At 42.3% G+C, this 14,893-nt stretch overlaps 1 protein-coding gene across 1 annotated transcript in view; it reads right to left on the reverse strand.

Moving 5' to 3' along the window:
- Positions 1-14,893, reverse strand: part of ACVR1C (activin A receptor type 1C) — a 48,977-nt gene that overhangs the window by 13,066 nt on the left and 21,018 nt on the right. Inside the window, exons 3-7 of the mRNA XM_028746245.2 lie at positions 9,435-9,680; positions 6,759-6,989; positions 3,250-3,417; positions 1,745-1,901; positions 343-467 (exon numbers count right to left, since the gene is read on the reverse strand). Coding sequence (XP_028602078.1) covers positions 343-467; positions 1,745-1,901; positions 3,250-3,417; positions 6,759-6,989; positions 9,435-9,680 — 927 coding nt within the window. The remainder of the gene's footprint in view (positions 1-342; positions 468-1,744; positions 1,902-3,249; positions 3,418-6,758; positions 6,990-9,434; positions 9,681-14,893) is intronic.

The raw sequence follows: 14,893 nt of genomic DNA on the forward strand, positions 1-14,893 counted from the left end.
TCTGTAACCTGAAGTGTCTATAACCCGAGGTACCACTGCATGTCTAGGACACAAAGCGCCCCCATCCCCGCAAGCAAAGGGGATCTTCTTCAGATGCCTGCATTGGTACAGCTAGTCACATGTGATGCTACAGCAGCATAGCTCTGCTCCCTAGTCATAGTGTGAGACCCTTCTTCCCATGTATAACACATACTTCCACAACCCTATTCCTGTATTGGAAACCGCACTGAGTGCCAAGCAAACAGGATGAAACATGTCCCTGTTTTTATACTATCTAAGAATAGTTTTGAAACACAATGGCAGGGGTCTGGAGCATTAAAAAGAGAGAGACATAGGTTATACCTCCAACTGAGCATCTTCGGGATATCTCCCAGTACACCAGCCCAAGAGAGTAGATATCTGCACGCTTGAAGGACTCGAAGATACTTATGTTCATCGTGTCATCAAGTATTTCTGGAGCCATGTACCTTTCAAATACAGAGATACCAAAACTCATATTTACCAAAGAGGTAGAAAGGGGTGTGTTTAGTTAACTAGGATTAAAATTAAGGGACAACAAATAAAAATGAAATACAAATGTGGTATTTTTAGAACACTGAACTTGTTTGAGAGAAAGCAGAAGATTCGAGGCATTCTTGTTAGGTCTCCCAATTCCTGGGAGTTGGTCTTTAGCCCTTCTCATGAGATCAACATTTATGTATTATGAAAACATTAAAGAGGGAGGCAGGATCTCAATAACTGATCCTGATCCCTTGGACCTGTGCACATTCAGTAGACCATCAGAACAGTACTGCCTAGTTTGTACATCACACTAAGTCAAACCATGGCTGCCAAAGAGGCCACTTCACTTGTACCTGGCAGTTCTACGGTGGTACTGTGCTGAACTAAGCCATGACTTGACTTAGTGTATTGTCTGAACCTGGGCTCATGCGTTAACTCTCTCCAAATTAACCATGTGCTACAACTAAGGTTCTTCCTATGACTTACAGCTTATGGTTTGTCCAGGAGATTGTAAACCATGAGCTTGGGTTCAGATAACACAGTAAAGCAAACCTTGAGCTCAAGTCATCTCAAAGCAACTGCAGGAATCCTGGTTTATTTGCTTCTCTCCCTGCCCTTCACAGCACAGGAAATAGTGAGGGCAAAACTGCAAGCCGCATTAACCTGCTGTTTAGCACTGCACGGGTTTTTCCTTTCTTTTAGCAAAGCAGCTCCAGAGCTGGGCCTGTCAGGAGGGAAGCTCCAACTGGCACACTATAGCTTTTCTTTGAGGGGAACTTGGTGTGGGGGAAAGGGTTAATTCCACCCTACCTGATTGTTCTGTCCCTGCCCTCAGTGGCTGCTATTTTAAAAGAGAGCATGCACACACACACAGCAGTAACATACACATATTTTGCAATGTGTCATTTGGCTGTAATAAAGGCAGATATGCAGTGAGCCTTGAGTAATACAACATTAATTTTTGAAGGATTCTTGGCTAGTGGTATCTTGATTCTCATTTGCCTAGTTACACATGTTGCCGCATGTCGTATGGACAAATCTGAATGAGGGCAATGAGACCGCGAAACATATTTCACCCCGTTTCACCAGCCCCTTTAAATATCTCTGAAACAAACTGGGGGTGGGGAGACATTTCACAGGGGGAAAGCTTTTGGGGTTTTTTGCCATATGCATGTAGAATTCCAACTCAACCCTCTTGGGTGTGAAATATTTAATGGGAAATATTACAAGCATACTGACTTACCTCTTGGTTCCCACTCTAGAATTCTGAGGTATGTCAATTGTGTTCAACAGGGAGTCGTGCTTGACAGCCAGTCCCAGGTCAGCAATGGCACAGGTTTCATTCCTTTTGACTAAAATGTTTTTAGATTTCAGATCTCTGTGGGAAATGGCTGGTTTGCCTGCGAAGCACAAAAAATATGCCCACAATGTCTTTACGTTACCCACTGATATGTTTAACAGAAACGTTCATTGCGTGTATGTAAATGTAAGCCACAAAAATTCAGAAGTAATGTCTTCTGCTCATACGACTTTTTTTCAGCTCTTGTTTTAACACTCAAAAGTTTATCACCCTATCCTGGACAGCAGGGCTGGGGAAGCTTTTTTCCATCGAAGGGTAATGCCAGCAGCAGGTGGGGCTAGAACAATGCACACAAACTCTATTTTGCTGTCTTAAGAAGGTGAGGGGGAGGGGCAGTAATGATGATCTTAAGATTATTTCTCTCTCTCTCTCTCTCTCTCTCTCTCTCTCTCTCACACACACACACACACACACACACACACACACAGCCAGAGTCACCCTACACACCACACACAATTCCCTTTACATGCATGTATCTATCAATACTATGGGATGTGATACATAAGTAGCAGTCAAGTACAACATTCCTTGTTTTCCTAGAGTGGACATGCAGGGGAATGTTGGGCTCAGCCAGTTGAAAACTTCCTGTTTCCTCCTGGCTGGGGCATACTTCCTTTGCATGTGACCTTACCTGTCCAGGTAACAAAAGGGCAAGTCACGCAGCACACTCTCTCTCTTTGACTTCCTCCATCGTTGGAGCAGCTTTTTAGTTAGAAATGCTCTGTTGGCTGCCAACAGGGAACACTGGGATTATCCCTATATGGGATACATCCACACGTATATACTTTGTAACTAAGTCTGCCTTCAGGGATCCAACTGTGAACTGATGATGTGAGTAAACTAAGCCAAGATTGTGCCGTTTTTATTCTATGAAGAGGGGACATACCAGGAATCTAATAGTAAGAGGCTTAAACAAGTCTGCAACCTGCTATCTGCTGTGTGTTTAAAAGGGGGAATGTAAAACTCTGCTAAGTAAAGGAACTTGCATGCAAGTTAGGAAGAATATTAGAAAACAATATATCCTCTCCTGCCTCCCTAAACATTCCTACAAACACAGTTGTTTCACATCCACATACCTCTCCCCACTTCTTCAATGTAAATTAAAATTTTGTGTAGGGGAGAGGGGAGTGGAAGGCAATTTCCACACTAATATTAATATTTAGGCACCCACTCCCTCATTTATATTAAAAGCGTTGGGATTTTTTGTAAACATGTATCTACCAAATGTACTGTGCTCATTTAATACACAAAGATGCCAGAGAAAGGGGCAGAAATAATCACAAGTCAAACAAATCCTGGTTCATTCACTTCTTCAACATCCATCCAAGTCATCTTCTGCCCGAAGTGAGCTTAATGTGAAGGTAACTGCATAAACATGAACACATTACCTTGAGTGCCAACGATCTCCATGTGAAGATGGGCTAAGCCACTGGCTATGGAAAATGTCATCTTGATCATGCCATTGGCTGTTACAGTGTTGTTGTTTAAGTAGTCAAACAAAGAACCTTGGTCGTGGTATTCTGAGACAAGCCACAGCTGAGTCCAAGTCCCATTATCTGTGGAGAGACATAACTGCATTTAACAATAAGTAGCAGTAGAGCACAGCAACCCTCAAAGGTGAAAATATTTTCTAAAGGTAGTCGTTTTGCAAGGCCCGTTTATTTTCGCAACGGAATATTTGGCAATGCAGAACATAAGAAGAGCCCTGCCGAATCAGGCCCATCTAGTCTTGCATCCTGTTCTCACAGTGACCAGTGAGATGCTTATGGGAAGCCCAAATGCCGGACATGAGTACAAGAGCACTCTGATCCCCATAAAGTGGCATTTAGAGAAAGGCCCACGGCCTCTGACAGTGAGGGAGAACAAAGTGAATATGGCCAGCGGCCTTGGTAGCCTTCTCCTTCTCCACAAATTTTGTCTCATCCTCTTTTGAAGCCATCCAAGCTGGTGGCCATCACAACTTCTTGTGGGAACAAATTTCATGGTTAACTATGCATTGTGTGAAGAAGGACTTTCTTTGGGCTGCCCTGAACCTCTCAATGTTCTGCTTCATTGGATGATCCCAAATTCATGTCCCCAAGTCACTCTTCCTTATACAAAGAAGTTGCAAATGTTCTAACCTTTCCTCACAGCAGAATTTCTCCATCCCCCTTTGGTTGCTGTTTTCTGACCCCATTTCAACTCTACAATATCCTTTTTAAGATGAAGCAACCAGAACTGTACACTGTAGGAAAAGTTTAATTCATGCCAGAATGGAATTTCACACTAAAAAGCTGCAATCTCCAACACACTTACTAGGGCATAAGTCCCACTGAAGACAGTGGGGGCTTATTTCCAAGTGAACATGCATAGGACTGTGTTGCAAATCTTATTTTGTAAGCCACATAGCAAGGAAATCACTGGTAAAGATCCACTTGTCATTAGAAGAAGAGGAGGAAGTTTCAGGGCTGGACTCTTGAGCTGCCTGCAGCCCATCTGTCTCCTTTGCTTGAGTCCTCAACAGGAGCTGAATTGTCATGAGGAATGTCACCTATACTAACCATCTGTTTAGAAAATAGCTTTAAAAATCTGTTGACATGCCCTTTTCTATAGGGCATGTGTGTGATGTCTCCTAAGGTGTTCAAGAGAATGGATGCTAGTTCTGCCCCCACCCCAATAGGAAATTACAGCTACAACTAGCTGCATATTCTAGTAAAGTATCTCAGATAGTTGGGTCAGCAGTCATATGATTGCTGGAAAATGTGAGACAAGCACCAGCATAGGATTAAAATGTATGAAAGAACTGAAATTACAAATGAGCTCCAAGAGTTCAAGTTTGGAAAACTGGTAATATAATAATATTGTGCAAGATTAATAACCATAATGCATGGCACCCTTTAGTAATGGGCACTGCCTTACACCTCAAGTTGCAATTATTCCACACCTGAATCAGATCAGAGAATTACTTCTATACTCATTATCCCCACAAAGGCAAGCATCCTTGTCCTTTGAAATCAATGGGCTTAACAGCATGCTGCATTGTGAAAGCTATAATGATGTATTCAAAAATGCCAAGTACCACAATGAATGGACTTAAAATACGGACAGATAGTTGTTTGTTTTGCAATTTAACTTTAAATGTAACCAAAAATAGACTTTCCGACCTTCCTAAATCTCTTTTCCTTGCCCCGCTACAAACATATTTTAATGACAGACACTGATATTTCAATACTGTAGTGAGATTGCTTTATTATGTATTTTAATCCTTTTGTATGTTTAATGTATGTATTTTAACAATGCTGTGTGATTGGTTTCTATATTTTGTAATATTTCAGCATTCAGAGGTATACAAATTAATAAATAATTATAATTAAACTACTTGTCCCCCCCACCCTCTGCCAAAATCTGGAATGGTACCCTTGTCTTCACACATGTTTTCTAATTAGGTTGGTTGCTATAAACCATTTAAAATGTTCCCAGCAGAATGTAGAACTACAGTTCCATGGAAACCAAAACAACCAAGTCTTGATTCCCATGCTCTTGCATTTAATTTAAATTTCTATCATTGTTTGGCATCCAATATAATGTATCATGCCAGTGTGCTGTAGTGATCAGAGTGTTGGACTGAGAGCATGGAGAGACAGATTCAAATCCCTGCTCACCCTCTCTCAGACCGACCTACCTCACAGGGCTATTGTGAAGATCAAAGGGGAACATACGGGATATGCTGCCTTGAGCCCCTTAGAGGAAAGGCAGGATATAAATGTAATAAATAAATAACAAGGAACACCATAAAGACTTTAAATTAAAAATCAAATGCTCACACATTGTTAAACGCACTGATGAGACACACAACAGCACCCCAGTGGCAAGCAATACTAATAACAGCACCAAGGGCAGTGCTAAAAGCCACCGCCCATGGAAATTAGTGGGGGAGAAACTAAATATAGCAAATCAAACCAGATCTCCTGCCAAAAGCCCCATGCATAGAGGATATCTGCCTGCAGACTGTCTTGCCAGAGTGGTGCATGCTCTAGTTATCTCCCGCTTGGACTACTGCAATGTGCTCTACATGGGGCTACCTTTGAAAGTGACCCGGAAACTGCAATTAATCCAGAATGCGGCAGCTAGATTGGTGACTGGGAGTGACCGCCAGGACCACATAACACCGGTCCTGAGAGATCTGCATTGGCTCCCAGTACGTTTCCAAGCACAATTCAAAGTGTTGGTGCTGACCTTTAAAGCGCTAAACGGCCTCGGTCCTGTATACCTGAAGGAGCGTCTCCACCCCCATCGTTCAGCCCAGACACTGAGATCCAGCATCGAGGGCCTTCTGGCAGTTCCCTCATTGCGAGAAGTGAGGTTATGAGGAACCCAACAGAGGGCCTTCTCGGTAGTGGCGCCCGCCCTGTGGACATTCCTTCAGATGTGAAGGAAATAAGCAGCTATCTTCTTTTTAAAAGACATCTGAAGGCAGCCTTGTTTAGGGAAGTTTTTAAATATTTAATGCTGTATTATTTTTAACACTTGATTGGAAGCTGCCCAGAGTGGCTGGGGAAACTCAGCCAGATGGGCGGGGTATAAATAAATAAATTATTATTATTATTATTATTATTATTATTATTATTATTATATCGATACAAGCAATTCTGCCCTTGGGAGAGATTGCCATGTTTAAGATACATGCACAGGGAAAGCCTTTTCTCTTTATAACTACTGAACCTCCATTGGTGAGGGAATCCTGGAAAGTGCCTACAATGAAAATCTCAGGGGTGGGGAGGCTTGTACTGGAGTATGGGACTACGCCTGGCATCACATCATCCAAATCATAATAAACCAGCCTTTCTTAAAGAATATAACAACACAGGGCTAATCTAGCACAGGGCAAACATTGTGAAACGGTGTGGAAGTACTATACCCTTGTTATCGGCAGCAATAAAACCCAAGATATTTTCATGCCTCAGCATAATGGTCTGGTAGATTTCTGCTTCACGAAACCAAGACCTTTCGTCTCTCGAGGAAAAGATCTTCACAGCCACGTCTTCTCCGCACCATTTTCCACGCCAGACTTCGCCAAATCGACCCTTTCCAACTATTTCCTGAAGGACTATTGTTCTTGCAATTGTTCTTTGGACAAGCAGAGGCAAGCCTAACAAGAGAAATACAAGCATTAAAACCTTTTCTTAACCCTCCCTCCAATAATTACCACTGATCTACAACACGTGCAATATATACGCAAAGGCAATCTCCAATTTGTGAAATCCACATCTTCTTGTAATCAGTGGCAAAACTCCCATTGTTTTTGGTACTGCTGGATTGCTCTTTGGTTGCAATCTATCTATCTATCCATCTAATAGCAAACCCAGATGGCAAGTGCCAACAGAATTGGATCAAAAATGGGCTTTCTGGTACTGAGGAATGCTTGTTGTGGCTATCACACAGCAACAGTGTGTGTGTGTAAAAATCAATATCATGGGATCTTCTCAGTCAGGACCAGCAGGTCATAGCTGATATCTCATGGTAAGCATAATGTTATCAGTTGTGGCTGTCTCTAATTTTGTGTTATGCCACGTTCCCTGTGGCAACCATTTTGTGTTATGCCATGCTTTCCTCATAGCACCTATTTTGTGACTGGGGTCCCCAGCACTCTCTCAAAATTTGAAATATGCCACTGGTCCGAAAAGGTGGATGACCCCTGCTTTACAGTATGTCATTTTCAAGTGGCATTTCCTGTTTCTACCCAAGGGCAACAGGACCAACTAGCAGCCCACAGGCATAGTCTCACCTCAGAAGCAAACTTGATCTGGCCCTCCTGAGAGTGACACACTAGAAAAGGAGAATGAATTACCAACATCAGATTTAACCCTCGATTATTAGATAACTTGGGGGATAGTGTCACAACCTTACAGATGGAAAATGAAAGTAGTCCCTGAGAATGACAACGGCGCTCTTCAAAGATATCAAATAACAATGACATGAGTACCATCACTTCTGTTTTGTGAACAATTGATAGATCAGCCCTGTCTAAGGCCAAGACTTCAGGACACTCTGCTTGGAAGAAATTAGATTGCAGCCCCAGTGTCTTCACATCACATAAGGCATGGTGTTAAGCAAGAAGATTAATCTGAATCTACACTTATTTCAAAACAGTTTTAAAGTTTCTGGCTCAGGAAACACCCAGGAATTGTCAGCATAGGCCTGACCTTTGAAGCCAAAACATTTGTCTTTCGCAGACATACAAAGAATAGTCTGGAAATGCTGCAGAGACTTCAGCTACTGCAGCTTGACAAGTCTTCAACCTCTTCCTCATTTGGCTTGCGGTCAGATATTGCTCAGAATATCAAAGATGGTACTTTTTCCCTGGCAAACTTTAGCTCTCAGTGGAGAAAGACACAGAATATGCTGAAGTAAATAATATCTCTCAGAGTGGTGAATTTTTAGCAGGAATATTTAGCGGGAAGAAACTCCAATGAAAATCCTCATCATTACATATTTTTACATGGCTGTTTATTTGTGTATATTTTAAAATTTTATATATGGATGTTTTATGATGGCCTGTATTTGTAATGCGGTGGCGCTGTGGGTTAAACCACAGAGCCTAGGGCTTGCCGATCAGAAGGTTGGCAGTTCGAATCCCCGCGACGGGGTGAGCTCCCGTTGCTCGGTCCCGGCTCCTGCCAACCTAGCAGTTCGAAAGCACGTCAAAGTGCAAGTAGATAAATACCTCCAGCGGGAAGGTAAACGTGTTTCCGTGCGCTGCTCTGGTTCACCAGAAGCGGCTTAGTCATGCTGGCCACATGACCCGGAAGCTGTACGCCAGCTCCCTTGGCCAATAAAGCGAGATGAATGCTGCAACCCCAGAGTCGGTCATGACTAGACCTAATGGTCAGGGCTCCCTTTACCTTTACCTATTTGTAATGCCTAATAAAGGTTTGGCAAAGTAAGTAAGCAAGCAAGCTAAAATCAGATGAACATTTCTAAAGCCATCATAACCTTTGAGGGAACTCTTACCTGGAACTTCAGAAGTTTTATCATGCAGGGGGGGCACATAATTTTTCCACATAGTACACCAATTCTAAGCAGCAGCCTTACTAACTGCATTTCAGGGTGTTTTTCCCCCATGTTACTTCTTTGAATATTCACACATGTGTTGGGAAAGATTAACATTCTCCAGATGGTTTCATGTGCATGCATGTCTTTTATGAAACAGACTGCATGAAACACATCTTGAGAAGCAGGCATGCCTCACTCTAACAGAGAAGCTACACAAAACTGCCCCGGTCATTATGCAATATTGATTCTTATGGCCTTCAGTTAATACAATAAACTATTTGGTTTGCATTTTTAATGTCTAGCTGCGACACCTGTTCTTTGCATAGCTGTAAACACAATGCAGCTGTGTAACAGACACCAGATTAAAAGCAATTTTCCTACTTGCACTTCCAGTTATCAGGAGTATAACTGATACCCCTTCGTTTCCCATTTTCAGGCTCTTCCAGAGAGATTTTTTAGCACTATGCCTCTTGGAATATTACCTTAATCTGCTACACATCATGGGAAATTCCAACAGAATCCACAGCGCACACTCACATACCAGATCCAGAACCTGACGTCGTCATATCATAAATCAGGTCTTTGAGAGTCTTCCCTGGGTTCACCAGACTGCATTCCGACAGAGGCTCTTCAATGTTTTGTCTTCTTTTCTTCCTGAATCTGCAGTTGTTGCCTTGATGTGTGCACAGAGTCAGCATTAAAGCTATAGACAAGACACATACTGGTACAGTTATAACCACCGTCAGTTCCACAGGGCCCAGCTTTGATTTCCTTGCAGCATCTGGACCTTAAAAAGACACAAACCAAAATCTGTCAAATCTACTATGCTCTCAAAGAAGCATGTAAATGTACTTTTTTTTTTTTTTTTTTTGCTGGAAGTGACAACAAGGATTGACATTATATTGAGAAAGTTGAGAACGTGGCTGTTTTGGTTATTGAACTCCATGGTCACATCCATACCGTATGTTTAAAGGGCATGGTTTCCCTGAAAAAACTTGGGAACTGTAGTGTGTTAAAGCAGCTTGGAATTGTAGCTCGGGGGGGGGGGGGCAAACTACAGTTTGACACGATACAATACAATACGATACAATATGATATCTTTATTATCATTGTCCCATACAGAACAATGAAATTGAAAATCTACATAAGACATTCAAAAACCCCTAAAAACTCTGAAACCCCATTTTAAAATACAATATACAATAGAGACCCCTTATACTGCTTTTAGAACCAGAATTGCATTTGGGTGGAAACTGTTTCTCAGGCAGCTAGTCCTGGTCTTTATAACCCTCTACCTTCTTCCAGAAGGCAGAAACTGAAAGAGATCATTTCCAGGGTGCATACTATCCTGTGCTATCTCTGCAGCTTTCTAATGGCACCTGAGAGCATAGATTTGATCTAAGGTGCGAAGAGTGCACCCAATTATTCTCTCTGCAGTCTTTACAACCCTGGACAGCATTGTTTTTTCCCTAGCTGTGCAGTTCCCAAACCATAGGGGGAACCACGATTGTTAAAGGGTTATAAATGCTTTATGTGGATTTGACCCAGGTCATTCCAAAGTCTTCACTCCTCATCAACATCAATTCACCAGTGCTTAGACTTCTCCTAAGCACTTTACAAATAATAAAACAGGTATCTCTTTGTCATGCTTTTCCAAAGTGACTGGAATAATCTGACAAGTCCCAGGAGCCTATGGTGCAACTACACACACACATATACATACACAACCACACCCCACAACCAGTATTATCCCAAGTTCCAGAGGGGTGGTGCTGTGGTGGGGAAGGGCCAGAGCATGTGCTTCTCCCCACACAGCCTGGAGGTTGTAGTTTTATGCCAGAAGCACAGAAAAGGTCCAATGCTTCCACTGCAAGTGAAGAAATGGGGCCTAGAAGATGTGACACAAAATGGGGGGGGGGGGACAGCTCAAACAAGAGGCAAATGTATAAGAGTCTAGATATGTTCAAAATGGCAACTAATACAAGAGGTCAGTTCTGGTACTTAATCCTCTGTAAAGTAGGACGCATGTTCACATGGTTAAGTCCTCAAGGAGCCATCCATTCCAAGTCTGCTTTACAGATAAAGAGCCTTAAAGAGGGGGGAGCAAGAGTAGGGAAAGTGTTTCATTTCTACTTAGCTGACAATAATGGTTTCTGAATTTGCCTCTATGCCTATAGCTTGGCTTATGGAAACGTTTGTCCTCCTTTTTTGGTGATGCCTATTGGGCCAGCCTATTGACACAGAATTGGCTAAGCGGCCTCTCCCTCTTCTTTGGACAGCTACTGTGCAAATAAATTACACCACAGGTTCACAATGCAAGTCTTTTTTAAACCAGATCAGACACCTACATACATGCATCTAGTGAACATTTCCAGGGGGGCAGGGGCGGGGATTCTATTTCACAGCAGCATAGAACAATCAGAAGAGTGCTTGCTTCTTTTTTAAAAAAGCACAACAAATTAAGGCAGAACAAAGGCAGGGATCAAAAGGACCCGACTAAAATTTGGCTGCAGAATACAGTGTAATGAGGTGACACCTACTGCCCTCAATTTAGCCAATTTCTTTGTCGTGTGCTGCCAAGCACTCAGCTTCTGTAAACAAACCACTCAGTGGGTGGAATGTCATCACTGATAAGCTTATCACCAGAGGTCTGATGGGCATGGGACATGAGCAGAAATCTTCCCACTGACACCTTAGCCCCCTTCATAGGAAGGAGAGTCTGCCCAGAAGCTGAAGAGGTAAGGATGCCACACCACTCAACCATGTGTTGAGTGCAGAGGTCTAGGAAAGGGAAATCTACATGCTCCATGTGTGGATGTCAGAGCAGGGCCAAAGAATCTACATGGCTTGAGAGCAGTGGCACAGTCACACTGCTTCATCACCGCCTTTGCATGAAGGGGGGTCCTGTCATGTTTAGAATGTGCTTATCACATGCATCAGAGTATTTAGCCATGGCATTAGTACACCAGATGGGTGCCATGCTGGCATGATCATGCCACATGGGTCAGTGGACACATAGTATGTGTCAACCCGATGTGCCGTGCATGGAATGCTTACCTGGAAAAGCACAATGTGTTTAGAGCTTTGTAAACAAAAACATAACACTTTTTTAGCCTGGTTAGGATCATTAGGACAAGAATTGAAAATAAGAACGGCCAATATTATAGGTTGCAGCCACACTTGGAATACTGCCTACAGTTCTGTTCACCTCACCTCAAAAAAGGATATTCAGAAAAAAAAGACCCTGGGGTTGAGGCAACTCCATTTTGTGGATAGGTTGCGTGGAATCACGGAGTCATGGAATTGGGAGGGGCCACAATCTTTTGCCCAATGTGGGGCTCAAACCCACGACCCTGAAGTTAAGAGAGCCATGCTTTACCAACTGAGCTATCCCAGGAAGGCTTTTGTAGAAAGAGGCAAATAAGGGGTGATACAATACAGGTGTATAAAACAATGCTTGGTTTGGGGAAAGTGGACGGAGAAATGTTGTTTTTTTCTCCCTCTCTCATATCGCTAGAACTTGGGGACATCCAATGACACTGAATGGTGGGAGATTAAGAACTGACTTAGTTGGTTTCTAAGGTGCTACTGGAAGGAATTTTTTAAAATTTTGTTTTGACAAAAGGAAGCAATTCCTCGCGCACTGCATAGCTTTTTAAAAATGTATTTTTATTAAAGATTTTCTTGGTTTACAAAGGTTTGTGCAATGTCTCTCTCTTGTCGTCCCCCCCACTCACTGCATAGCTAAATGTTGGAATTCGCTTGCACAAGAGCCAGAAATGGCCACCGATTTGGCCATCTTTTAAAGAGAATTAGGTAAATTCATGGAATATAAGGCTATCAGTGCTTACTGGTCATGGAAGGTATATTACTCTCCCCACACCACTTCCAGAGGCTATGTGATCAGTTGCTAGGGAGTGTCAAAAGACTGCTGTTGTGCTCATACCCTGCTTGCAGGCTAGCCTGGTCTAACTTGAAGGGCTCTGATGTTCTTACTGTGGGAAGCATATTGTTGAACAACTGCTAAACAAAAGGGGTCTGTAGTTTGATCCATCAGTGGTGGTATTCATCCATAACTGTGTCTATAGTATCCTCAAATATTGCATCAGTGGAGATTACATTTTCACCATGTTAGAAATAATAGCCTTTGCTGCTTCCTTATAGCCCAGGATGTTTACTTGGAAGGAAGGGCCACTTATTTTAATTGGACTTACTTCTGAGTAAACTTGCTTAGGATTTCAGACACCAGTCCCCTGAGAATTTGATCAAGAGATAATGCCTCTGTCTGGAGGTGGGTGGGGCAGAAGAAATCCTGGGAAACAGAACGTTCTGTCTATTACACAGAAAATTTATTTTTAACACTACATCGTGATACTCAATGACAGGTCATCAGAGGCAACAAAAGTCTGATGAGGATAAACTCATGAACTACGCTGGAAATACAATAAAAAAAGTTAACAGCTCAATAAAGCCAAACTGTGGAATGATCAAAGTCTGGCCAAAACTAAAGGAAAAATTGCACCATCACCATGTTTACAGCTTATGAATTAGGATACATAAAATCTCCTGGTGACTAACTGAGGCCACTAATGGACAACGGTAAACAAAACAGGTCTTCCAGCTCTTATTTAAATACCTACCCAGTTATTTAGGGTTCAAAAACAGAAGCTGTTTATAAATTAACTTGCAACCAAATGAGTGATCCAATATCTGCCTGATGGATTTGAAGTACTGAATGACTCACTGACCATGTTCTGCTAATGAAGACCACTTTAAAGCAATGGAATAGGAAATTTGGTTGCTAAGCAGTTGAAAACAGCCCTTTGAAGGGCAAGGTAAATTAAAAGCAACCAATATATGACATAAAGCAATAGTAATCCAATTTCAATTACTAGCAGAAAAACATATTAGTACACAATAGTGCTTTTAACATGCGCATGTTAAAGCAGACCCCTGGCTTGAAGCACTAACTCCAAAAGTTTAAGTGAATTTACAAGGTAAGCCTATGCCTGTTTACACAGAAATATCTCAGTGAGACTTGCTCCCTAACAAGTATGTTTAGGGTTGCAGGTGTAGAAGGATATTCTGAAGTTTTACTACAAACCCATTTCTTCACCAAAGCCTGAGATAGCACTTCATTCAGTAGAGGCACTTGGAGGCCCTACTGGAGGATTTTAAGGTTTGGGTAGGTATATCTGGGAGAAGATCTTTCAGGTTACCTGGTCCAAGCCCGATAAGGTTTTTTAAAGGATAAAAATACTACTTGGCCAACTACAGCTCAGCTGACAAAAACACAGGTGTAATTAAACTGCCCAGTACCAGTTTTGTTCTTTGGGAATTAATGCAGTTTCCTGACCCTTTTTAAAGGCAGCCCCATGTACAACGCACTGCATTAGTCTAAACAGGAAGTGAGCAAAGCATGGGTAATTGTGGCCAAGCTATTCTCGCCCAGGTAAGGTTGCAGCTGGCATATTGGACAAAGTTGACAAAAGATCCTCATTCATTTACTTACCTGCCTTCATCTTAAGGTCCCAGGGCAATTTACAACAACAGAAGACCATATACAGTTATAAAAACAGATAAAGCCATTACAATGATAAAATAAGCAACCCCATTCCATATGGAATAATAGAGTAGAAATCCAGTAAAAGAGGTGGGGCCCATGAAACAGAAAACCGTAACGGTCAAAGTCCAGGATAAAGAGGTCCACTTTTAGCATATGGCAATTGCTACGCAGTGAAGATGTTAGCCACACGCCTGTGGAGAGGGAGTCTGACAGTTTAAGGGCTGCCACAAAATGCCCTCTCCTGAATCACCAGTCTGATGAGCGAGCAATAAAGCATCATTCACATACTGCCAATGCCTTGGACAAATCTCTGGTTGAGCTATCCCAGTTGCTTCATGTAGATGTTAAAACAGCATGGGAGAAATAACAGAACCCAGCAGAATTCAAAAGCATGACCGTCAAGGGTTGAGCAGTAATCTCCCAGTGTCATCTTT

Source organism: Podarcis muralis, chromosome 1 (assembly GCF_964188315.1).
Source record: "Podarcis muralis chromosome 1, rPodMur119.hap1.1, whole genome shotgun sequence".
Taxonomy (NCBI): domain Eukaryota; kingdom Metazoa; phylum Chordata; class Lepidosauria; order Squamata; family Lacertidae; genus Podarcis; species Podarcis muralis.